At 36.1% G+C, this 27,869-nt stretch overlaps 1 protein-coding gene across 7 annotated transcripts in view; it reads right to left on the reverse strand.

Moving 5' to 3' along the window:
• Positions 1,512–27,869, reverse strand: part of UBR3 (ubiquitin protein ligase E3 component n-recognin 3 (putative)) — a 102,014-nt gene continuing 75,656 nt past the window's right edge. For 4 of the 7 annotated variants that reach the window (XM_021399361.1, XM_021399358.1, XM_021399360.1 and 1 more), the window contains exons 31-39: positions 27,429–27,534; positions 19,913–20,013; positions 11,946–12,070; positions 8,469–8,576; positions 7,849–7,959; positions 6,950–7,126; positions 5,603–5,812; positions 4,254–4,393; positions 1,512–3,930 (exon numbers count right to left, since the gene is read on the reverse strand). In XM_021399361.1, the coding sequence (XP_021255036.1) occupies positions 3,813–3,930; positions 4,254–4,393; positions 5,603–5,812; positions 6,950–7,126; positions 7,849–7,959; positions 8,469–8,576; positions 11,946–12,070; positions 19,913–20,013; positions 27,429–27,534 (1,196 nt within the window). In that variant the 3' untranslated portion in view covers positions 1,512–3,812. The remainder of the gene's footprint in view (positions 3,931–4,253; positions 4,394–5,602; positions 5,813–6,949; positions 7,127–7,848; positions 7,960–8,468; positions 8,577–11,945; positions 12,071–19,912; positions 20,014–27,428; positions 27,535–27,869) is intronic. The other 3 variants (XM_021399365.1, XM_021399362.1, XM_021399359.1) reach the window with 1 other exon arrangement.

Consider the following 27,869-nt stretch of genomic DNA (forward strand, 5'->3'; position numbering starts at 1 on the left):
AAAATTTGTTTCCATGCTCAATGCAAATGAAAAGGTTTACCACTCATGTGGTACCCACATGGCATAAAGGCAAAGGTAATATTAAATTAAACAAAGTGAGGGGTTTCTATTGAACTGGCTGCCATTTTTACAAATTAAGGGACCAATCTGCTCTACATCAAGTAACAAAATTACAGGAAATGACTTTATAAATAATGGTACTTTTATGAAGGCTCATTTAGAAACATTCCTAACTGGGACACAGCTAAATTCAAAATGCTTCTCAAAAAATGTTTTTTTCCACCTCATATTTTCTAGTACCATGCATAAGTATACTTTGCAAAAAAATCATGTTTTAGGATAGTAAGATTAGCTTTTAAAACTATCTTTTATTTAACAACATTCAACTGTGCTTTCTCAATGGTATTTCAAAGAAACAGTACTTGAAGTATGTAGCACTAAATCTTCCGAACAGCATCAGTGTTGAGAAAGTACAAATGATACCAGTGATACAAATCTAAAAACTTATCAGTGAAAAAGAATTTTTAATTTACTAAATCACTCTGCCCATTTATACAACAACTAAACTCATTAAATGTATGTATTTCCTACCTAAGCAAGTTCATTTGCAGGAATTAATAGCTAGTACAACCTAGCAAGAATTATAGCTCTTGTTTTCTTACGTTGCAAACAGCATCGCTTCATTCTTATCTAGCTTAATGCTCAGACAGTCTCCATTCGTCACTATCCCCATCTCTGAAAACAAGGAAGTGCAAAGCAGGACAACAGAATCTGGTTTAGATGAAAATTACATGTAAAACATACCAAGATCTGCGTACTAACTTACTCACTCTTCTGGCAGCTGTAGACACACAGCACAAACTGATCTCATGGGATTCCAAAAGTAAAAACAAGCATTTTTTGGATACTGCAGCAAAACAAGCACTTTTTGAAACCAAGATGTCTCATGCTTGTGTAATACTATACAAGATTCCTATTACAGAGGTGATGAAAATATTCACTGAGAATTTCAGGCTGTCACTAAAAGAAAAGATGTTGTTATGGCTATTATGCAAAGGTAGCAACAATCGAGACTGTTTCACCAAATTTCTCACAGGTCAAAAGAAAAGGCAAAATGTAATACACAAATTTATACATTCAAAAACTTGCAGTGATAGTTATTCCAGAAGCAGACTTGACAGAAGGAATGATCAAGAACCGCTTTCCCAGAAAGACAGCTCCTTAACTCAGCATTTTAATGTTAGCACTCTGCAGCAGCAACACTGTAATAGCAGGCATAAAAGCAAGCACACCCTTAAGTGGTGCAGGTCTGCATAAAATAAAATAATCCAAATTATTCATCATACACAACTGCGTGCAAGTAACAAAGGAAAAAGCAAATCAGAATTACTCTCTACACAAAGTACTTCACTTAAAATTCTGACACTCAAATAACTGCCTGGCTATTGCGTGGAATTCAATAATACTTGTATTTCGGATGACTGAGGTGGAAAGAAAAAATTTCACCGATACACAGATTGACAGTAGACTTTTATTAACATATCTTACAATGCCGATTACTGTATTCCTAGTTTTGTAGTTCTCTGATGCATTTTAAAGATAGATTTATATTCTACAGTAATGTACTGTACTTAAATGATCATTCCTACAGGATATCACACCAGAACATTTGAGTAATGCACACACACGCCACTCTAGTTTGGACCTGTTATTTTTCAAGGTTAGCTTCATAAAACAGGATAAAAAAAGTAATGGGGGAAATCAAAATTCTTGTTTAGCAGCATGCAAGGATATTCAAGTACAATTTTCAACAAAGTAATTTTTTTGTGTTTTTAAATTGACTGGTGACTAATTCACCAGTACTAAAATAAACACTATGAAATACCCCAATGTTAAAGTTAAGGCTAATAGTTTAATTCACATCCATATGCACAACCAGAGAACGTTCCATTTCAAATAGAACACAGTAATCAAATTCTGGATACGTTATCTCTTGTGAATGTAGCATCGGTGCTTCAAACTACGGATTACTCAAGTTCATGAGCCCTGTAATAATGTTATGCTGGAGATGTAAAGATACTTTTTGTTTCTCAACCACACTTACAAAATGGCCTGATACTCATAATGAGCAATGCAAAAATATTACAGGCAGAACTTATAATACAGTATCAAAAAAGTAATATTTTGGAAAAGACATAGCTGTTTAGTTGGTGAAACAGTAATTTTAATCTTACAGGAAGTACTGTAATACTTTTGAAATATACATATATATTTATACGTATGTATAAAAACCACCATCCATTATTGTGGGGGGTTTTGAGTTGCAGTTATCCAGAAAAACTCATTGTATTTAGTTACTTTTCCTTCTGTCCATTCTCCTTGATTGCTACACAGTCATTTTATTTCCCCTATACACTTTTCACTAAGTAATGACTTCCACTGGGGAACTGTTTTCATTGTATACATGGTTTTATCATAAGATGTTTTTATTTTACACATATAAATTTTATTTTACACACAAGCTACGAAAGTCAAAAATACCAGGAACTGCTTGGTAGTGCTGTATGAAATAGCCAACATGTCCAACACCTGTGGAAAAACATTAGTAGCAATATATTACATATCTTTTCTGCCAGTGTACACAGTGTGGGGTTTAGTCCGGTCTGGCCTGTTCTCTTGAATTGTTTTAGCCCTCTAAACATGAACTGATTTGGCATTCTCTCAGTGAGGCTGCAAATGTATTGTGTGTTCACATAGGCTACCCCTTGAGTTTTGGTTGTTTTTTTTTTTTTTCTTTCCTTTTCAGAAAACCAAGCAGAAAGAACAGTGATCACTCTGAACAAATGCAATACAGAGGGAACCTCCTGAAATGACAGGAAAGATACAAAATTATGTTTCATTTGTAGAATAGCCTGCACATTTCCAAACCAATCATTCTGAAACATACATCTCGTCTGTAATGACAGACAGGCTTATGGTTATTACACTTATAATTGGGATCTGCCACTTTGGGTGCCATACTAATTCCCTATATACAGCAATTTCTGTATGTGTTATCACTAATGGTTTATTCAACTGATACGGAAAAAAAGGAAGAAAAAAAAAAGAATGCGTTTTCTGGATTACATTAAGAGCAATGAGCTACCTAATTTCCAGCTATTTCATGTATTTTATGGAGGAAAAAAAAAATCTATGAAATTCCTGAGAAAGCATAAGTTTTCAGTAATGCCTGAAATATTTCAATAGACCTCTTATGGTAAGTGAAATAATCTTTAAAATTCAACTTTCAGACCAATTGTTACCATGCAGTCTCACAATCATTGTACAATTCATGTATAATTACAAATGCATACCAAGCAAAAAACCTCAAACCAACACAAGAAAGGCAAAAAAAAATTATCCAACATAGAAGATGTAGTACACATATACAGTTTCAGCAAAAATTGCTAAAAACTCAACTCCACACAGAGAAAAATAAAAACTTGACAGCTATCCCTGGAGCCTCTAAACAATTGTAAGTAAAACTTGTGCTTCTTAACAATATTGGAAAAAAAAAATAGGACTACTGAGTGCAATCATTGCTCACACCATTTTGAGGATTTAATTTTGAATTATTATATCATTATTTAATAGCAACAGCAGCACATTATGCAAAAATGTCATGTGTTGACCAAGTTCCATTTCCCTTTTATGCCCATTCCCCACTCTACCCCGAGGCAAAGAACTGAACTCCCATTCATTTAAAGCTATTGTCAGTCAAGATGCATTCATTCATGGTAACAGCGATGATATGGTGTGAAGATGATGATGATTTACAAGCCATTATAATGTGGCCCCCATCTTTTATTGATATGATCAAAAGTATGAGACACCCACTGCTGCTCAAGCACTTTGTATCTTTCCTTGCATATGTAGAGAGGTTTACCACGCCTGTTTAAAAAAAAAAAAACACTAATGGTTAATGTGTCACAAATGGAAAACAACTTCACTGTTAATATAAACAATATAGGATATTCATATTTCATCAACCCCCCCCCCCCCCCCCCTCCCAGAGAAGCATACATTTTTATTCGTGGGGGGCTTTTGGTTTTGTTTTTAAATAAGATAGCTGCACTCCTCCTCCCTCTTGGAGAAACTTGCAGAAAATGGGAACTATCCCTACAAGGTAGAGGATTTTTATCTGTTACTGCATTATATGTAACTGATATACACAGGGCAGCAACAATAGAACATTCTTGTAATTAAATCATTACCTAAGATCTCTGTCTTCTTCACCATGTGCATCTAGATAAACAGAGCCCCAAAGGCAGAAACGATGGCCTCTTATGATGATGATTACAGATGCATTAATCAAAAGAAATATTCCTGTCCCGGCTCCACAGTTTTGTGAATGCTGTAAAATTATGATTGTAGAAAGGGAAGAGTACAAAGATTCAGTTAGTCTCTGTTAACTTTATAACAAAAAGGACTTTCAAAATATAAACTAGTTTTTCTTGAAACAACATACACACATTATTTACTAGGGAACAGTTTGATGAGGTATAGCCTGCCCCAAAATTCCCCAGGCAAAACAGAACTCCGTATCTTGTGCTGCCATAACTTTACATACAAAAATGGTTCTGATTACAAAAGAGAGGGCACTCATTCTGTTAAGAGCTGCATAAGAAAAATGAGCAAAAACATTCTCTACAGTATTTATAATTTGTTGTACAGCAAACTGTTTAGCATTGCCAAATATCTGCACAAATGGCAAGAAAAAGAAAAGAGTAAAAAATCTTAACATTTCCTCTTTTACAGTGATACCTACTGCTAAACATTTGCTTTATCTACGCTCACAGATCTAGTCTACGGTTCTACAAATCTAATTTTTTTTTTTTAATTAATTCCTGTTTGCTTCAATACATCACTCACTACTAGTTAATACAGACTGTGATATTTAAAATAATTCATTTTGGCAATTAAGTATGTACTTTTTTCTATATGGCTTTATTACAAGTAGAGGGTCTAACTCCACTGACTAAAATAAAATGTAATTAGTTACATAGATTCTTAATTCTTTTCAACTGCATTCATATGCATGAAGCATACACTTAAAATGTAATTAACAGTTACACTTAAAGTTTTGCCTACCTCTCTGTTCTTCCACTGTAATAGCAGAACGAGAGAGAAAGATAAGTGCAAGGAATTACACAATCCTTATGGAATTTCTTTGGATTTGATTTTATGCTCTAGTTATAAATAGCTCCCAACAAATTTCCCTCAGTTTTGTGAAGCCCATGTATTTAGAATCTTCTAATCACTGTTCAGTGACAGGAGCATTCTGAAGGTAGCAAATTTCAGTAGGTTACAAATGAAAACCATGTGTCAACACTGCCCACAACAATGTTTTAAGAGTTTTTCCACAAGGCTGAATTAAGCCAGCAGCTTAAAAAGGTCAGTAAAATTGTCCTTCAGAATCCAGACTAGGTCCAACTATCAGAAATAAATGCTAAACCTTATACAAACATTTATATGAGATAAACATCAAGACTGAGCAATGGAGTTAAAAAATGCCTGTCAGAATGAGAATCAAGTACATAACTGGAATTTTCATCTCTCTTACCAGTACACATTCACAGTAACTCTGTTGTTTGCAGCACAGTCCTTTCAAGCATACAAAAGTACCACAAACTAGACAAACAGCAGGATCTTTAGGAACCTTGGTACAAACAGTACAAGTCTTTCTGTGATAATACTGAAAAATGGTATTATAATTCTCAGGTAACTGAAGGAGACGTGGCAAGTCCCACTTAGGCTCCTGGATAAGCAAAGCCTAGAAAGAAGGTAGGAACAACGTATCAGTTCTGCACAATCATTTAATAAAACTAAGACAAGATTATTGAAGAATGGAAGAATGCCATTCTCTCAATTGTTCTCTATTTCACAGATTAGGAACTGTCTTGCAACAGTCACCTGCTTCTGGCTGAACACCCTTCCTGTGGTCACATGTTGTCTTTTGTAACAGGTACAAAATGAGTGCTAGCCTCTTCCCAAGGATGTTTTCTAAATGTGACACCACTTAAGTGCAATAACCTTCGTGGCTAAAACAAAGAGGATTGAGACGAGTTTAAAGAAAAGACTGCTGCTCACTGTATCCACTGAAGAAGAAAGAAGCAACAGTGTTGAAACACTTCTGATTTCTATTTCACAACTGATTTCCTAATTCTGCTGATTCAAGCCTGTGTTTGGTTTCTTTGTTTTTCTTATTGCATCTTTGGCAGAAGATGCACAATCTGTTGTAAGTAAACTGTTAAACAGCTTTTATCATTTGATTTGTTTCAATATTGCTGATGATTTAGATTGGATATATGGAAAAAGGGTTGTTTTTTTTGTTTTTTGTTTTTTAAACAATAAGGGTAGCAAAGCATTGGAACAAGTTGTCCAGAGATGTGGTGGATGTCCCGTCCTTAGAGATACTGAAGATCAGGCTGGATCAGGCTCTGAGCAACCTGATCTAACTGTGGATGTCCCTGTTCACTGCAGGGGACTGGACTAGATGACATTTAAAGGTCCCTTCCAACTCAAACGATTCTATGATGCTCAGAAACATCACTAACATCTAATATGCAGGACAAACTTCTGCTAAATATTTTATTCAAAAAAACATCTGTTACGTGACCTTAGTAGGCCTCAGGTGCAGAAAATATGGGTCCGCTTAGAAAATAGAAATGTCATCCTTAGATGATACTGCCTTCAGCAGTCATATTGAAAACAGTTAGGTTTTCTTAATCCTTTTTGCAGCCAGTCAAATCCATACCCACTAACTGACATTTCTGATCACAATCTTTTTCTCATATACAAGTCGAGTTCTCTGATCCTTAACCAACGTAAGAGGGCATGTACACAGTCAAACAATGAACAGCTGCTTCGACATCAGCACCAGTACGGAAGAAGTAATTTTGCTTCATACCTTTACTTGATCTGGATGTCTATCTGCAAATGAAGTCAACTCTGAGCACCACTGTGATATCATGTCAAATGCTGGCACTGGCCAATCAAGACAAGAGGCACTGGTGAATTGATCAGATGACTGAAAAGATGGTAACAGACCCAGACAGCTTGCAAGAACTGTGAATTCTTCATCTTCCTTTTGATACAAAATCAGATTTTAGATTAGTGCCGGTGCTTTGAATTTTTGTAGTTTATTAAACTATATGCAGTTTATTTTAAAATGTCTCTATTCCAATAATGACAGTAAATGTATTAGCATTATTGTACCAGAACGTATTCACAAAAACAGAAAAGCTTCCATTTCTTAATTTCTTCTTCCAAATCATCTCAAACTGGATTCTCAAAATAAAACTAGTCAGAATAACAGAACAAACTAAAAAAAAAAATAGTTTGTAGCTGTAGGTAAGAATTGTGATGCAACAAAATGGGGAAGCAGCAAACTATTTAAATCTACTTAATATCTCATGGAGCTTAAACACGATTGTCTGCTGATGCAGTTTCTCTGAGAATAAAGCCCAAATATGAACAGACATTAAGCAAACTCAGGACTGAAGTCTAGTCTGTGTGTAGATTATGTCATCTCTGCAAATGCATTATATGTTTTAAAGCTCTGCTGTAATTTATGAGACAGATAGGTATGACCCAATAAAACAAGCATGTATTTGCTGGGTTTTTTTGTTGTTTTGTTTGTTTAAAATAATATTTTTCAGGGAAACTGCCCTAGAAAAAAACCTATGAAGAAGAGAAATAGTGTTACAGAGGAATGCTATAAAATACATGTTAAGAAAAAAAAAAACAGCAAAAACAAAAAACAGCATTTAAATGGATACATTTGAGCATGCCACTCCCAGTCTGTACCTGGCAACTAGGTAAATCCCCTCCAAAAAGATGGTGTTGGAGTAGGCTGGTGATCCTGAGGAAAGGTAGGCAGAACTGCTGCAGATAGCACTCTACAGAATCAGGACTTACCTACAGGGGAAGGAAGTAATTACTAAATTCTGAATAAGCTGTCTCCAGTGTAAGAAACCCCATTATTAACCGAATGTTATCTAAGTGCACTCACTTTAAGACACGGTGCATCAAACACACGTTCCAAAGGCTGGCATTTCGCTAATAATCTGAAAGAGCTTTGTTGCTTCCAACCCCCTGCCCCACTCCACAGAACTTCCCCAGACAGATACTTAAACATTCAGTTTTCCAAGTTTCTGAAAGGCTTTTTGTGCATATGATTAGAACACACAATTATAAGAAATATTTGTCAATAACTTTCTCAACACAGCACAGCACATAGTATTAGTAAAAGAAAAGTTTGCATAGACAAACTATCCCAAGGGGATGTGCTTTGATCTAGAAAATAGGGTGGTACTGCAGTCTTTAGCAAGATCAGAGAAAACTCATTATAACATCCACGATGAAATACTTAAATGAGAGACAGAAAAGGGACGCGTTATATAAATTTTCAAGAGATTTGCCAATACCACCATTAATTCTTCAGTCTCTCCTTCTTCATATATCTTCCCCATAGACAGCTCGCTCACCACATGACCCAGCAATACTTCCCAAGATTTTTCTCCGTTGCATGTATTCTGAAATTAAAGAAATAAAAATGTACTGGTCACAAAATGGAGAAGAATTTCCTGTAGAAGAAACAGTGACAGAATACATTTTCTTTTCATCAACACATGCATTTTGACTTACAAAGCTACATATTGTTAAAAAAAATTGAAGACACGATTTTACAGAAAGGAAATGCATTTAGTTCATAGAATGGAATATGATTTACTACTTTAATTACATATATTCTCAACAGTGTTCTATGAAAACACTTTCTGTGCATTTCTTATTTTTTTGTACAAGTATAAAAATGTTCACTTTAAAGTTAGAAACAATTGTTTTATGGATACATTGCGTTTTGGCAGAATTTGTATTTTAATAAAACTGATTTTAGAAAATATTTTTTGTCTTAAAATGCACCAACTAGAACACATTACAAACTCTTGCCATGTATTATAAATTGAAACAAGTCTATGAAAAATGGAAAGTTGTGTTTGGAATGAACAGTATCTACTGCAAATGGGAAAAACATATTTAGTAGAAAGAATAAATAGCCACTTAGCTTTGTATCACACCATTTAAAGACAACAATTACATAAAGCCATCAGAAACAGAAAGCAGTGCTCCCATAATTACTTTTCTTCCAAGTCATAATAAATTGTACCTAGGGAAAGCACGATAAGAATTTTGAGCTATGTTAGTGGTCTGATCACCTGGCGTCTACACAGGGGAAAGACTTCAGCTCAGGTATGGCGTCCAGAATACCAAAGATTCACTTGGCATTATCCACAAAAGTGAAGTGTGATCTGTGTAGGCATCATAGGATCAGAACATCAAGTGGTGTCATCATGTAAGAAAAAGCCAGCCTGAACCATACATTTAAAACCATTCGGGCCTCCAGAAATTCTGAAGAAAAGCTATGTTCCTTAAATAAAGTCAACTTCCCTCATCATCACATGCAAAGCAAAATAATTAATCTTAGGACTATGGCTAAGATCATGTCTGCTACTAGGCACTAGCAAGAACGTGGTGGCTGAAAGAAGAGATGGGATGCAGAAGAGCTGGCAGAGAGGAAGAGGGAGCTGTGCAATTACCACTGGCCAGCCCTCTGCACTCAGATCTCTTGAACATGTACTGGGTCCATGCAGCAACATTATGCAGGAAGAGGAGGAGGAAGAAAATCTAGAAATACATTTGGGGAAAGACAAGCTCATACTGTCAGCCTTTTCTCTCTTGTAACTAGTGACAGGACAAGGGGGAATGGCTTCAAGTTGCACCAGGGGTGATTCAGGCTGGACATTAGGAAATTCTACTTTTCTGAAAGAGTGGTCAGGCGCTGGAATGGGCTGGAGGTGGTTGAGTCACCATCCCTGGAGGTGTTCAAGAAACGTTTAGATGTTGTGTTGAGAGACATGGTTTAGTGGGGTTATTGGTGGTAGGTGGATGGTTGGACTGGATGATCTTGTAGGTCTCTTCCAACCTTGGTAATTCTATGATCCTGTGATTCTATGATGCTATATGCTGGCCTTTTGCAAAGCTTCCGCTCTTGGGCTGGAAGCCAAGAAGGAAAACACAAGGATAATGTAGAGATCGACCTAAGCATATACAGCCAAGCTGCTGTCAGAACTTGGACTTCCGTACACAGGTGATCTACACAAGACAAGATAAGAGGAATGAGGAGGATGTTTTCAAGAGGGAGTGAGAGATACTCTCAGTGCAGCATATATACAGCAGGAAATGGTGTTCCTATTTACCTCCTACCTCTTAACTCTCCCACTCAGAAAAGTGGGAACTTCCAATGGGCTTATCACAGGAGAAAATGCAAAATTCTCAACCTGACAGAAGTTAATCAGTTGGGTTATTTGAACCACATTAGATAACAGCATCCACTCACAATAACACACTGTTTAATATACTACAATTTCCCACTCAGCCTTAACATCCAAAGACAAGCGTGCTAGTGAAAATTCCACTAAAATGGAGTGGCCTTTAATATCAAAAGAAACAGCTGCTTTAGAAATCCATTATCTGAGACATTATCATTATTTGCAAGCCTAAAGCACAAATTCCTTTATGTGCTGCAAATGCTTTTATGCTTCTGTAAGAAAACATCTTAGTAATATAGGTAGCAAGCTTACCTATCACATGCCCTAATTCTGTTTTTTCACAATCACATCTCTCATTGTAGACAGCAAAATAAGCACTGTAAGTGTATGTTCAGATAAACCCAACTTCTGCTACTAACAAAAAAGCAGCCCATGCTTACCATATGGATTACAAAAGAATATTATCTGGTAACATTTTAATCTGTTTTAATGCCTTCTACCAATGCTTTAAAATTGTAGAACAATACAACATTTGGGCATCACTTAAGTAAACAGAAAAATACAAAACAAAACCAAAAAATCCACAACAGCAACATTCTTAAGAAAATGTTCTTGAAAGTGTAATAACATGACAATACATGACAATAACATGACAATTGGAAGAATGACAAGAAGGGAGATTTAACAAAGTGCAGTATTATTCAGTGTTGGCCAACATATAGTTTGTCATTAGTACCTTCGAGCAGTGACAGACCAGAGAGACAAATCTAACTTATATGTGAAAAGCAGGTCATGTTTCTCAGTGTGCCTTTCACTTTACAGCCTACAACATAACCTAAGGCCCAAGTGTTGCGCAGAGGGATATTCCTGCTTCCATTTCCTCTCCTGGCCCTAACACTTCCATCTTTTCTGTTGGCATGCACTGGCAGTCTTCTGACGAATCAATCCATTGAGTAGAAGACTAACCAAAGGAATAAATGCATGATAGTGCCAGCGTAGGCAGAAGGCAGGGAAGGCTGGCTAAGGGAACTGTCTTTTGGTAGGAACTGGCATTCAATCAGCTGAGCTTCCCTTTAGCTTGTAAATACTATCAAAAAACAAGGAAATGATAGGGAAACATATTTCCTATTTAGTTTACACATTTCTTAAATTCCTTCTTTATCTCTTCTTCATGTGAGCATTTTAGACTGCAGCTTGAGAGAAATGATGATGGCTAGCCAAGAACAGAGTAAACAAGACTTTTTCCAGCAATAAGCTTGCTTGCCTGTATGTCTGGTAAAGGAGTGCATCTGATCAGCACGTGGCTTACCTAGGAAGGAATACTAACTTTTTACCGTTGTAGCAAACTCAAAAGTGATACTGCATAGTTATAGTCTCAAATCTGAAATTCAGTTCTGGAAATAGAAGGTTTTCCTAAAACCTGCAAAGCCTGCAAAAATTGCACATGAAGAAACAAAATACTGGATTTTTGTTGAGCAAAAGCAAGTTATTACATGCAAAGCAGAGGTATCTCATTACATTTCTACCGGAAATACATATTAAAAAGTTCATAAATATTTTAATAAATTAACCAACCTTTTTGAGAGCTCCTGACTCCTTCCATGCCATCCTATCTTCAGTGCTGCATTTAACAGAAAGTGCTGCCAAGGCTTGAGTGTACAATAAAGTAAACAGCACCTTCACAATGCAGGTGAAGTGTTCTGTAAACAAAGGAAGTCATTTACAAACCCTTTGTATTTTAGCAATTATACTGACTACAGAGTCTGCAGCAAAGGATATGACGTTCTTCAAATGAAAAGCAAACAAAACAAGTACAACAAAAAAACAAAGACATAAAACAAAATCATGATATTTACTTACTTTCAAAATCAACTTCAGTAGCCCTAGTGAATTGAATAAGTACAGGGCAAGTAATTTTCCACTTCTCCATGTGTTCATCTTAATCCTGATCAGACGTAATCCCTCCTAAGGACTTGGTGATGTTACAAAATTCTGTTTTGTCCAAACGTTGCTTCATGTTAAGCTATTGACTACCAATAGCTACAACTAATTGGGTTCTGTAGACATAAGCTAGCATCCTACCATACCAACCGGTAATGACTAAACCACCTGAGTTAAGTTACAGTCATACAAATACTGGAAGAGTTAATTTTACAAAGAAATCACCACACAAAGGACATTTATCATACTTTAGTTTCTTTCTCTCTACTTCCAGATATGGATCCAGTCAAATCAGACATGCTGCAAATCACTCTTTATTGAGGAACTATTTACCAAACCTCACGAGAATACAGAACTAGGATGAAGGATAGACCATTGTTTTAGAACTTATTTTTTAAAAAAGTCCTTAGTTGCTTACACTTCCTCATAGTATTTAAAGGGCTTATCTCCTACATACGAGCTGCAGGAAGAAGGCTTTGAAATCTTTTCTGGGAAGCTAACAGAGTCAATATGCAATGTCCTAAAACTGGGACAGGAAAAAGGTGAATGTGATCATCTTTGAAAGGAAAATACGGCAACAATCTCTGTCTCTTTACTTTGGGCTGTATTTCTCTTTGCAAATGATCTGATTTCTTAAAACTCTAGGTAGATCAAAGAAGTTTCTATCATTACCTTCACTACTCCTTAAGCACAAGTGTAACAGCAATATGTTAAATCTAAAACAATGTACACAAAAATGAAGATTTTATTTAAAAAATCTTCTTAAGCTTTGAAGTCAAGCAAAATAATTTTATTTATGTAAGCACCTCACAAAAATTGGGTTAAACTCATTTTTTCTTCCCAAAGGATTTAAACAAGCTTCTTACATGAAGATGAAAAGGAGGTAAGCGAGATGAAACGCCTTCTTTCTCCTTTCTTCTATCTGATATCAAAAACCACTACTGATTTCTGAAATGAACGCACCTAAGACTTAGGTACATAATGAAGTTTATGAACTAACAGTTGTTCTTATATTTAACAAATGTTTACAAATGAACGCAGAGATAGATTTTGACACTTTTAATGCCACTGAGTATATAAAGCAAGCATAATTTAAGCACCTAAAATGATTATTTCTAAAGATGTAATTAAAACTACTTTTTTTTTGGCATAATATTCCTGAGGAGTTTATGTCAAACATGACAATGAACTCTGCTATACTTCACCCAACCTACTCTTCAGCAGGTAGCATTATAATTGGTTTTCCTCTCCACATTTCCCCAGAATGGGAATCCATCATATCCCATTAACACTCTAGGCCACACTTTTTCCTCTGCTGAGACTTTTACTTTCTTAGAAATCCTTCTGAGGAATTGAAGGGGTAAGATTACAGTAAATTTTTTGGGCTGAAATCCACAAAATTCAACTATGTGCACTCACAGAATTTAAAATTGCCACTTCAGCCTGAGCTACAGTCTACAAGTGCAGCCAGAAATGACCTCAAGCACAGAGTTCCGTCTCAGCCAACAGCAGACACAAGCAATAGAGATCTGTGAAAGCAAGAACGGAATCTTTTTTCCTGCAGACATAACTCACTGAGGTAGAAGCAAAAACTTTAACAATCTCCTACATTCATAAGACAAGCTTTCTGTAGAAGCCATTTGTTTCAAAATACTTGCTGCCATTCTAGCTTTAAAAAAAAATATTCAGATTCAAAGAGAATGCATACAAGTGTGATTGCATACCTCTACAAGTACCAGTTGTCTTCCCAACCTCTTGCCTAACTGCAATCTCTTTTGGACTCTGACTATTTTACACGGATATGTAGCCCAAGTGGGGTTCCAAGAACTTTGGTGAAGCAAACACTCAGCAAGAAGGTTGCCATTTTGGCTAATTTACCAATACAGATTAGCTTTAATGGTTCTCACGCCTTTGGTTTACTTCTTCAGATACCGTGTGAAAATTTAAAATTTAACTTTCGTTGTTTTAAGTAATAAGCAATAGCTCTGTTCATTCTTAAAATATTGTAGAAGACAATTCACTCAGTTCAACCAGAAAATATTAACATTCACTCAAGAGAACATTTTGTGTGTTCTTGATTTTTCAGTCACGTATGTTCAAAATCAGAACAAGAGATCTATTATAACAGCTTCATTAGCTCAACTTAAAACACTGGTATGCACCTTTTGTGGTTTGATTAAAAGACAAAACAAAATACCACAAAATGTTCATAATCTAAGTGAACAGAAGACAGCACTCTGGAAGCATGAAAGGAGGTTTGGAATACACCACCAAAAGTCTCTCTGAGCTGGGCCTAACAAGACAAGAAGGATCTGGATGAGAGACAGAGAGAGAGAGAGACAGAGAGAGAGAGAGAGACAGAGAGAGACAGAGAGAGACAGAGAGAGACAGAGAGAGACAGAGAGAGACAGAGAGAGACAGAGAGAGACAGAGAGAGACAGAGANAGAGAGAGACAGAGAGAGACAGAGAGAGACAGAGAGAGACAGAGAGAGACAGAGAGAGACAGAGAGAGACAGAGAGAGACAGAGAGAGACAGAGAGAGACAGACAGAGGATGACATCCATATTTTAAATGCTGCCTTCTTTTTCCTTTGCTTTTTTCTTGGAAATTCTAGGCTTTGCTGACTATTAGAGCCTCTTAGAAAAGTTCTGTTTGCCAGCTGTATTTGAACACAACCTGTATCAATAACAGCTGTTGTTAATGACAGATGATTTCACATCTAAATGAAGAAGAAGCAAAGTGTGCAGAAGGCTTTCTCAGTGGAAATCAAGGTGTTCCTCCCTAATATAATATTACAAGCATTTTGGTTATATCAGAATTATTTATCCCAGTAACAACAGACTGCATTTCAAAAATCAGATTTGCATCTTGGAATTTATTTCTGTGGCACTTAAAACAGCAAAACCAGATCATTTGTCACCATTCAGCAGTCTGCCACAGCCATGTCCTCCTCTAGATAGGTTCTGCTGTGGTGGTCATACAGTGCTCACATGGCACGTCTTAACATGCTAAAACTATTACATTTACTAAAATCTGATCTTCATTAAATATAATTCTTCCTCATCTCTAATCCAACCTCATAGCTAATTTTTAAATTCACTAGAGATTTTACATCATACATACATATTATATATTTTAAAATAAATTGTTGTTGTATTTACTTACATAACTCATAAGTGATGATGAATTAGTTTTTGGAGAACAGAGAATAAAGTTCCAAAAATACACACACACATCTAATACAGGAGAGCAGTCTGGGCTACTCTTAAGAGGTCCTGACTTCCGTAAAATTTCATGGATGTTTTTAGGAAAAAAAAAAAAAAATCAGAGGAGCATCTCAGAGGCAGTCTGCTAGTCTGCTGTATAATGAGAGCCCAGGCTTAGAAAACACATACGTTAGTAACAAAAACATCCCATGGGAAGGGTACTAAAAACACCAGTAGGAAGACCAGCTATCATTCCACTATTACATGAGATTTCTTATTTATAAAATGAAAGATATTTGACATCTGCAGGTATCCATAACATTAGAGCTGCTACATTCTCATTTAGCACAAAGAGCTGCTTCCTTCCTTTGTGAAGAGCTATCTATCTTCTCTGCCTTTCTGCCGATGCTGTGCTGTGTTATTCCGGTGGCCCCCTGGTGGAGCCTGTGTGCTTTTGTTAGTTTTTTTCTCCTTTAATAATCCTAAAGATTGCTAGTATATTTGTACGCTGTGATGTCTTGATCCCTTCTGTTGCAGATGATACACTGTGAAACATCCTGTGCTAAATGCAGTTAGGACTTAGTTATGCATCCACCAAGACTAACTGGTACTATTCTGACAATCTAAAAGTTACACTACTAAGACTAGGTCACTATAAGTGAGAGAGTTTAGTATCAATTTTTGTACTTATTTTTGCACGATGTTGAGAAATGCTTTTTTGCAACCAAATTACATTACAGCATACTATTTCATTAAGTGCACCTTAAAAATAGATTTTAAAATACCTTAAGAATAAAGTTTATATAAGAAACATTTTAAGAGCCCTAACCTTAGCATTAGTGCAAGAAGTGTGCAGGTTAGTGCACTACTGACAATCTGTATCTTCCAGTTTAATTGTGAGCAAATTACATAGTATATACTGGCAGGTGATGACAGCAGAAAGAAAGCAAATGAAAAAGGAAGAACCTTCCCGAGTGAACTCAAAAGGGCATCTTTATATAAACACCCTTTGAAAATTTTCTTTCTCATCTACAACTTGATCAGTTATTTGAACAAGTATCTTCAGAACAAAGGGAGACAGCACTGAACTTCATAAAATCTATGAAAGGTATACTGAAAGCCTCAGTATATACACAGATAAATACTTCAGCTTCCACATTCCAGTTGGATACTATTTAAGTTGATTACATTCATTCTATTTTTAGTCAAGATCCTTATCCAATCATTAAAGAAAAGCATTAGCATTCACCCCAGTGCTGCCTGCTCTACTTTCATTGCATGTCATTGAAACTTTAGAGAAAAAGAACGTGTCAGAGTATGCAGACCAGACCCTTTAGCATCCAGGCCTTATCAGAGCTGGGAAAATAAAAATGCTCACCCAGAATCAGTTTTTTAAGTACTCTGCAACAATGATATCTTTTACTTTCAAAGCAAAGCAGAATTTGAAACCAGCGAAAGCTACAAACACTCCATGCAATTTCAAACCTGTTTGCAGGGGTCTAAAGTCAGGTTTTGAGACAATAAAAATTTCCACATTTACTGGCAATTATGAAGAACAGTTTATTTTTAATTGATTTGTTCAACATATTGGAATTGCATTGCCAAAGGGGTGTAAATTTGGTTTACAAGGACATACTTAAGCTTCTAGTAACCATAAAGCTGCTGTCTCCATTTCTGCACTACCTTTCTTCATACAGAACAACATTTTGTACTTCCGTAAGAAAGGAGCTAGAGATGCTAGAAACAAAATCCTCATTTACTATTACTCACTGTTGGTGAGTCTCAACTTCGAACTGCCCATCCTATGCACTACAGCTGCAACAGAATTGAACCAGAACATCCTCTGCGGATTATGTGTTTAGTCTTGTACACATTTCAAAATGCTGAACATATGAAACTATAAAAGCTACACCCATTATCTAATATCAAACACAAAGAAATAATGATTAAAAACATCAAATTATTTTCATTTATTGAACACAGAGGCTATTTTGCTGATTACACTACAAAAGAGGTATACAGTATCTTCTTCATTCTCTTCTTGACAAGTTTGCTAAGTACTTGTGAATGCTCTGACCTCCACAAAGTTTCTCCTGTAAAACAGGTTTTAATTTGCTGTGTTCTTTGTGATGCGTCCTGATCAATTTTCTTCTCTGAGTGAAAAGGCTGAACAGAAATGGCATTTTTATTACTTAACTGATGTCAGATTGTAAGAGATACCAACAGCCACCCAAGAGTTAAAAGGACAGTTAACACAACTCCTAGTGCCGTATCCAAAGAGCAAAAGATGATGTTTGGGTCCTTCCTTACAGAGCCCTCATGTTTGCCTGTTTTAAAAACAGTTTTAATGAAAAGTATTTTGAGTACAAACAGAAAGATGATTTAATACTTCAACTAATTTAGTTTCCTGTAAGGATACAAACATTGTTTCTATGAACACATCAACATGCCTAAAAAAAAAAAAAAGTACCACAAAACCAGCCCCATTAGAAGACAGTGCTCATGCTAAAAGAGGAAGGAAATCTTTCATTGATTCTAAGCCCTAAATATTCTTCATCATCATTACCATGAGGTTCTGCACCATACTGCAGCTACACCGCAGAAGAGGTGGTGTTAAGTCTTTTGTTAAGAGAATATACTCAACCTTATCTATCAGTGCACACAGGCATTAGCCCTGTCTGAATGCTGGTGTCAGCCAAGCCCACAACTCCCACCTCCTGCAATCACTTCAAAGCAGAGAAGAACATTCAGGAAGCAGCAGGGTCAAACATGGATTTTTCCATCTGTCAGTAGCCTGGCATGTGACCCTGCAAAACTCAATTTTACCTTTTCATGCCTAGGCTCTCTACCAAGACTTAATGATATCCCCATTCAACTCTGCGACCTATACACCAACTACAAAAGTTCTAAACAAATACATTATTACCTGTTTTTCTGAACTGCATTCTACACCTCACAACAAAGCATTATGAAAGACTTTTTCACTCTGCCTATTTTGATGAAGCAAAAATTAGAAAGATAAATAGCTATTTATTTCCAATTTAATGCTTTGCAGATGTGAAGTGGTTACATTCATCATCTTCCTGCCACTTGCCTTTATCCTTTCAAATGCAACACATACTAACGCTAAGAGCAAAATCAAAACGTGCTGCTGATGTGCAGTATTTTACAGATTTCTCCAGAGGATGCCTTACTATCATTAACTGAACACTGCCTTTCCTAGGATAAAGATAGAGTTTCATAAACAGTATTCTTCAGTGCTCAAATGTAAGCAAAAAGACTGTTGTTCGTACTTTGGCCTCACCTCTCCCTTCCTTGAAGTTCATCTGTTTAGATTATACTTTACTGCTCTTATTAAGTCCATCTGATAAAGTTAGTTTACGTTAAAACTGATTTAAAAAACCCAAAAAGGTATGTTTTCAACTGTATGCTTCCTACTCCAAATTTTTTCATTTAATAACCATTTGGACATATTTAAACCATAAATGTGTACACTGAACCAAAAAAACACAACTCACCACGTTAACAGACACACACACAGTTGTTTGAGCTCAAGTTTGAACTCAATTTGACCAATCAGTAGCGAGGACCGAACACTTCCTTCAGCGGAAGTGTTAGGTATACAAATTAAGAGTAGAATAGTCTCCATATTTACCTAATCAGAAATTAGCAAAAGCCAGTAGGCATGAAAACTGCTACACAGACCCCAAAGCAGATTAAAAAAAAAGGTTTTGTTTTCTCTTTAAAATCAAGGTATAGCTATAAATAATCAAAGCAGAGAGCAGAGGGGCTGAACCACCATAATCTGGAGCATAGCAAGATGGACAAGTTTCATCTCATCCTTTTATACAGAAAAAGAAAAGTATGTTTTAAAACAGTTATGATTTTAGCAATGAAAAATATGGATCTTAATATTTATTCCTATTTTTTTTTTATATGCTGTCTCTACTAGAGTTGCCGCATCACAGTAATTACCATCTTCGTATATGACCTATTACACACAACTGCTGCAATTCAAACTCTGAAATTCAAACTAAATTACAATCTTTCAGCCTGAGGCACTCAGTTCAACTTGAAGTATTGAGCTGCCCCTCTAAGAAAAGAGACGAAGGTCAAACAAAGGACACCTCTCCTTCAGGAAAAGAACTTAAATAGTTTTTGCTCAGGTCTTGTATCTTTACCGAATAGGCTGACTGATAAGGTGAGAAGACAAGGGACACAGATAAGACTGTCGAACTACAGCAAAAATTTCTGTTCAATGCCACCTTCCGTAGATAAGGCAGAAACATTATTTTAGAATGCACAGTAGACAAGCTACAAATTACCATTCTGGAAGTCACCATGAATGCGTGCTCATAAGTAATCTTTTAAATACACATATTCTTGCAACACACCTTTGCGCAATGGTTGAGGCATGGTTAAAATCTGGATTAGCAAAAGGGATGAGACATCTCTGTAAAGTACAGGAACTTCTGGCAGCTCTTCGCTTATCAGCCTGGAAAGAAAACCCAAAGGAAATTACTTTTCATTCTACAATATCACTGTTCATATTTATTTTGTACTGAGTGTTAAATAATATTATATTTTATATCAAGCTTTTAGAAGCCAATCATGTGTCAAATAATTAAATTATATTAAATTCATTTAATGTCACTAATGGATTGGAGTAACTCATAAGGATGTTAACTATTCAGGTACATTAATTGTTGCTATTCTAAAACTTTCAAGAACTGTCCGAACTAGTTTTTTTCTATACTGACTCAATCAGCATTCAGTATTTCCATTTAAAAGTTTTGGTCCTACTCTAACAAAATACAATGCATAGTTACAAAGTAATATAATTGTTTATTTTTCAAACTATGGAATTTCGCAAGTATGCTATAACAACAACTAATACTCAAATTGCATTCGTGTTACAAACAATGCTCCTACTGGGAAGCACTGAGACCTCACGAAAGATTTGCCTTCCTTCATGTAAGGATATGAAGATTCAAGCAGCCATCACAGGTGGAATTATCCAGTTTTACAAACTTCATTCAAAATTCCACATAGCATTAAGGACAGCAAATAAGCACAGAAACACTCCAAACTTCTGAACCAGTCAGATTCATTCAATAACATCATCTTATAGTCCATACTTAAAAGTAGAGTATGTTAGTAGATGGGAAGGAGTGTCATGGTGTAACAATATTCAGACAATATTCCAACCAGCAATTGGTTGCAGAACACAACTCACAAGGTTCAACAGCTGAGCCAAAATGCCAAAAGTCGAAATGGCAAAAAGAATTCTCCCCTCTTTAATTGACAGGGAAGTACGAGCAAGATGTCAAGCAGAGATGTATGGCAATGCCCAGACACATACTCCATTGTCACCATTCCTCTTCTGCAATACTCACAGAAAAAAAGAGCTGTTTGGATTCTTACTCCCATTGCCAAACAGTGCCAGTGCTAGTTGGCTGGCTGTTTAAATGCCAATGGAATAACTGAGATGGAGATGTTTGTTTGAGATGATTATCTCTGCTACTACAGCAGGAGCCGGATTGTGAGGAACTAATATAACTGACCAAGTCCCTCGTGGAAACCAGTCTCAAGCTAACAGATATAAATGTTGCAAAGGAAAACACCACACACCACTGAGTTTCTTTCAATTGCCTGGAAATTTAAATGTTGCCCTCATACATCCAGATTTTCTTTTGAAAATCTCTTCTCTTAGTCCTTAGGCTTTTCCTATCTTTTTTCTCTTCTACTACTTTTCTCACTGGCCAGAAACTGCAGGAAAACATCTCCTTCTCTTGGTAGGAACCACTCTTATTTAAGGCAGCTATAAGTCTCCACATCGTGTAGCAATTTCACTGGGCCCTTAATAAAAACCATCTGAGAAAAATCAGCAAGCCAAAATACATTCAACCTGCTATAGCTTCAAGGTTTTCCGGAAAAAAAGTGAGAAGCTATCTGTCCTGCATTACAACTGATGAAGTGCTACATACTTGTATTGAAAGAATATCCTTATTAAAATATTAAGTCTCAAAAGTACAGCCTCACTCAAACAGCTACAGAAAAAAAAAACTTCCATAAGGCCTTCCACTACAATCAATAATTTCAGAAAATGACTGCTCTGAAACAGTAATATCCATATTTACATGGATATAAAAAAGCAAAAATTAAATTGTAGAGAAAACAAAGGTAGTACCAATTCCTGTCACATTACCAAGTCTCACTTTGAAAGTGATACAGATAACGGAGTTGCCTATCTTGCCAAGATTCTCAAACTTTAACTATGACTAGTTCTATTTTACAACCCATGACACTGGTTTTTAAACTTGCTCTCATTATATGATGTGATTGAAAAAATGTGGACACTCTCTTAAGTTATTTCTAACCTTTATTTTTTTTAAATGTATATGTAGTTTTTCCCCAAAATTCAAACTTGAAATAAGGTTAAGATCTCAACTTTCTGGCCACATTTAGTTGAATAATTTATACCCCTGTAGTAAAGAACATTAGTATTATTTAACAGTCACATAACAATGAGGTCAAATACCCGCTCTGACAAAATTAGGCAAGATTCCTCTACATACAGAATACTGTGATTGACTACCAACATTAAAAATAAATGAACTTATTTTTACATGCAGGAAAATCCAAATTGTACAATTTATTCATTTCATATAAATCGGAGGAGTCAAGTCACATTAAATGTCAAGGTTTTACATAAGCTGCTTCAGTTTATATCAAGCACAGTGCCACATTAAGCACTTAAAAACTGCTCTGTCATTCGTAAAGATCCAAAGCAACTTCTTCATTATGACACAAACTGAATTTGTGAAACGTGTTTAGAGTATGAAAATTACCCATCCACTTACACCCCCCAGTGCACATGGGACACCTTGATAAATCTGAGTGTACAAAAACTTCTGCCACGGAAGCAGTGAACAAAATGAAAGGAAGTACAATTTCAGATGGGACCAAAGAAATGCAAAACAAATCCAATGTATCGCAGCTGTAATCTGTAATCATTTAAAAATAAGAAGAGGTGGGGAAATGAACTGCATGATGAAATACAAAAGCACCAAAATAAAAAAATGCATTGTTTGATTTTCACTAGAACTGACCTCTGCTCCAGTCCAAGGTAATTGTGCTGCACATCCTTCCGAGCCAATATCAGAGCTGTCTATCCACTGACAGCACAGCGACAGAGTCGCTTCTTTGCGAATGGATAGAGGAAGAAAAAACTCTGTTCTACTGTGAAACAAGCAGCATCTTAACTCTACATTCAAACAAGCATGCTTTTCCATACGTATAACCTCTCCTTGCCCTCTTCTCTCAGCTAGAGAGACTTCAGCTTTGTTTGACGCTAACACCAACTGATTACAAAATCAAAAATTCAATAAATAAAGTGGAAGCTTTGAATGAACCTTAGGCCTCACAACTGTCAGAAACAGAAAGCCCGAGACACGGAGATAAGGACACATCTGAACAAAGGCTTCATCAATGAGGGCAAATTTATATTTTTTGGTATTTGTATGTGAAATGCAGCCTGCAAATCCCAGCCTGCAGAAAGGTCTGAGAAATACACAGCTACTGATGCTAATAATTAGAAGGAAGAATTCTAATATTTATTCTGGCTAGACTCCAGGATATGATTGCAATTCTTACTGTTGCTGTGTCACAGCAGATTTTTCAGCAGGTCAGTTTTTCTCACTACACAACATGGGATTTCACTGACAGTACTGAATCAGGCATTTCCCATTCTCCTTTTCACCACTGTTCCCCCAGCACTCCTCTGACACCCTCTGCCAAACATGTCAAAATAACCTTTCTAAAAACAGATTAATTCATTGACTTGGTTCGTGACGCAGCCTGCTCAAGTTACATCAGCACAGCTGAAGATGGTGAGCTACTGTTGAAACTGCTTTAACATGACCTGAGACACTGGGGTTTGAGGCAGAATTGTCTGTTTATTGAAGTCTGTTGCAGACAATCATGAACAGGCTGTGTATTACCATCTCTTGCACAGACCTTAACTGAACCCTACTGTCTCATCATCCTACCCTCTGTCCTCACAGAAACAGTTTTATTTTTCCCATTTCACAACAGTTTTTGTGATGGCAATGTTACTTTCCCACACACAGTTGCTCAGTCTCATCTCTGTGCTGCAGTTCATTGCCCTGGTACAACATTATAAGCAATCACTGAAGCGATCAACCTTAGAACAAAACAACAACAGAACACTTTAGTAAAAATAACTTAGTATATTTCAGAATTTCATTTCATCATGAAGTTCCCACCCACTTCCCAATGACTTCTACTGCAAAGACCCTTAATGCTGTACCAAATCATTCTTGCTAGTACATGTTGTTTGTCAACACAAACAAAAAAGAAAATTCTTCATTGAGATGTAAATTTAAAGAAACGCATATCCTTTTATTTCAGGTTTGCCATTCCTGAAATTCTGGCTATGTAGACTAGTCCATTAAATTCACATCTGGGTCTAGTAATTATTGCCTACAGCTGCTCCCCCTCAGTCCCCTGCCAGAAGCTATTATTCCTCACAGCACAATAATTGGTTATTTGATCACCACTGAAACCGAATCCATCCCTAATATAACAATTTGCTTAAGCACAGCCTGTGGGACCAAGTGTATATTAAATTTGACTGAATGAACCACATAAGAGAAAGAATCCACTATACCACAGTGTGAAAAATCCAGCACTAACTCCAACTATTCTCAAGAGTTTCACAGTTCATCAGATTTAGCTTTACGTTTTTATTCCCCTGTTCTTCCTTCCAACAGCTTACGTTAAAGCCCTTTTTCATACAGTATCTCCTTGTCCAAAAATGTCCTTACTTCTCCTTTACCTTGGTGTCACTGGATGAACTACTTCCTCTCTTCCTTCTCAGCTGCCATTTTCAACTACAGAGTGATCCAGGTACAGTTATCTGACACTAGACAAAAACAGGGACTTACGGAAGTGTAGCACGGCAATTCTTCAAGTCTTTACAAATTACTTACTCCAGACAGTTCTTCCTGACACATGAAATCTAAGGCACAACATGTGAATTATGACAGCTGTAGATAACTAAGCTAAAAACTGTTCTGGGTATTTTTTTAATAGTAAACATGTATGTATTTTAATAAAGTAGCTAAAATTAAATCAAGGTGAAATGATAATGTAACAACACTTGTATTCCATAGATGGAAAAAAAAGAACAGTAACATGCTTGGAAAGTTCCATAGTGAGCTACAATAGAACAAGTAGGCAGACTGGAACACAAGAAGTTCTGTACTAATGCAAGGAAGAACTTCTTTACTGTCAGAGTGACAGAGCACTGGAACAGGCTGCCCAGAGAAGTTGTGGAGTCTCCTTCTCTGGAGATATTCAAGACCCATCTGGACACCTACCTGTGGTGACCTGCTGTAAGGAACCTGCTTTAGCAGGGGATTGGACTCTACCTCTAGAGGTCCCTTCCAAACCCTGCAATTCTGTGATTCTGTGAAATAAACAATGGTGCAACTAACCTCTTTGGAAAATTACTTTAAATTGAAATATTAAGTAAAAACCAAAGAGAAAAATAGAGTGTGTTGGTAGAAATCTTTATTATGAAGGAGAAGCTTATGCTTCAAGATATTCATTTTAATAAATAAGAAAAAAGAAAAATAAAGTTTCTGTGTGAGGTGAGTAAATTAATGAATTTGGTTTAAATTTACCTTGCTCCTGAGACTTTCTTGATATTGCATTGTTTGGAACCAACGACAACTGACGACTGTCAGATCACACAGACATTTTCCTCTCACTGATATTTTTTTCTAAAAGCTTTGCTTAGCCTTAAGCACTGGTCAGGTTGACAGTTCAGATTACTTGGTTAGCCTCAAAATGGCAAAGTACTATCCACATTTTAAATCTCCTACCGCTTTCTTAATCTTCTCCAGTTTACAGCAATGTATCGCCTTCTAATTGCTCCAAGTGCTCTTTCCTGTATATACTATTCTGGATCTCTCAAAATGCTTTGACACTAAGAAGTGTGCAATTAGATCATTCAAACCAATCATACGAATGCCATCTTGAAGTGCAATTACTACTTCAGATTTCTAAAATATCATAACAGATACCTCATGTTTTAATCTCTATCATTAAAATAATGTCTCAAATTACCCATGAATGTCCCTCTTCTGCAAGCTTTTTGGGGTCTGCAGACTAAGACAGTAAAAATGTTCCAAGAAGTGAATAAGAAAATACAGTTTGATTGCATCTGTATATCTGAACAGTAACTATTAACTAGCAAAGTGATTTCTCAGGCAAAGCTTCCTAAATCTTTTCAGACTTCATAGCGACAAACCTACATCTACAAGTCTATCAAGATATCTCCTGAAAACCAATGCTGAAAAGAGGAGAACTGCTCAAATGCATTCCCAACACATACTACATCTGGCAAAGCACACCATTATGCTCCATATTACCATTCATTTCTAAATACAGAAATGTCTAACACAATACAGACTTAGCTATATTTTACCTGCAACAATCTAAGCTTGATGCAATGAACGCATGGTGAATTACGTCAAGTCTGTAAGGGTAAAGAAAGTTGCTGTTTTGGAAGACGTACAGAAAAAAAGTAGTCTCTCTATTAATACCTATTTCCAAAGCCAGCAAGCTCTACAGACACCAAAATGAGAAGTGCAAGATCAGTCCTACAGCCACTCTGTCAATGGTCTATCAAAATGATCTTAATTTTTGCCAGATATAACTCGGCAACCATACTCCAAATTTATTAACCTTGTTCCACTGCTCAATATAGGTCAGAGCAGAATTGCATGAAAATGAACTTGAAAAGAGGCTTGAATGTACGTTGAATAAGATGAGTTTTCAGACTCTCATTGTTTTATTAATAGATTAAGAATTTATCTGTTAATCAAATCTAATTACTGCAATGATCTAACATTGATTGCAAAGATGGCCTGAGACCAAGAAGCCCAACATTAAAATCTCACACTTGAAGCGTGCACAAATGTTTCAGTATCTTTTTCCTCCTCATTTGTACAATAGAATTGCAGCATTACTATCCTAGATTAAATTTAGAAATCTCATGACGCTTTTCACTTTAGGATCCTAGAAACACACCAACAAATATGCAACTGGACAGGAACTAAAAAGACTGCTTTCAACTTTATTTCAAGCTATGAAGTGGAGATCTTAGCTCTGAAGCGCTTGAGCAAGGTGCCAGGAGAAAAAAAGTACTGCTTTTCTCCTGTGATGTTAAGGCTAAGGCAAGAGTTCAAAAAGAAAGGTCTCATTTTAGGAAAGAAGGTTGTAACACATGGTTTTTCTGCTCCCTGTCAAGGTATAATCTGAAAAGCAAAGAGTCTAAAGTTAACACTAGTCCTTATATAAGACAAATACATTGCTCTGTGTATTGTACTTTTATTCCTTGTACAGCTCTATATGCTATGCAAGGTCAATGTTACAAAATCAAACTCAGGTGAATAACTTGTTTAAAATAAAAAGCACGATAAAACTTTTTAACTCGTAATAGAATTATTTTTCACTTGTATTAGGCCTACTTATGTTATTTCTTTGACAGCTTTACGAATTTAATATTGACATAAGTTTTGTCTAACATCCATACCAAGAAGTGCATCAAGCCACTTACCCAACACCAAGAAATCTGCACGTATTTAAGCTTGAAAATGGTGTATTTAAAGTTTTAACTAAAAACTGGAATGTGTTTGATTTTACGTAAAACAAATTTTAACATTTATTTTTACAAAGATATACCCACAATTTTAGATGCTAAATTCATAAGCCTACCTCACAAAGAACTTAAACTAAGACAGAAAGTTACTCAAAATCCCACTGTAAAAATGTTTGTTAATATGATAAAACTGGTATTTGATAAGTTAAAATACTTGCTCTGAATTTTTATCTTGCATCGTCTGGGTTAGTTTCCTCCAGGGATTGTATGCAGAGTCAATACTGTAGAGACGCATATGCATGGCCAACACATGGAACAGCTGATCTGAGGGGTGGAGAAAAACTCCTGATTATTATATGCAATAATATGAAGTATTTCACATGAAGTTGCCAGCATTTATGTTTTAAGAACAGATATACTTCTAACACAAAAAGCTTTATTCTTCTCTCTCATACGGAATTTCTGCATTCAACATATCTGAAATTAACCTAAAAAGTTTCTGGAAGTAGCAGGATCACTCTAGACCTTCATCCTTGAAAGGTTATTATTCCTCCTGCCTTCATAAGATTATTTTGTAGATAACTTTTGGTACACAAAGATCTTCACACCACAGTGACTCCAAAACAGCAATGGCCTTCACAATGGAGGAGATTTGTATA

This window comes from Numida meleagris, chromosome 5 (assembly GCF_002078875.1).
Source record: "Numida meleagris isolate 19003 breed g44 Domestic line chromosome 5, NumMel1.0, whole genome shotgun sequence".
Classification (NCBI taxonomy): Eukaryota; Metazoa; Chordata; class Aves; order Galliformes; family Numididae; genus Numida; species Numida meleagris.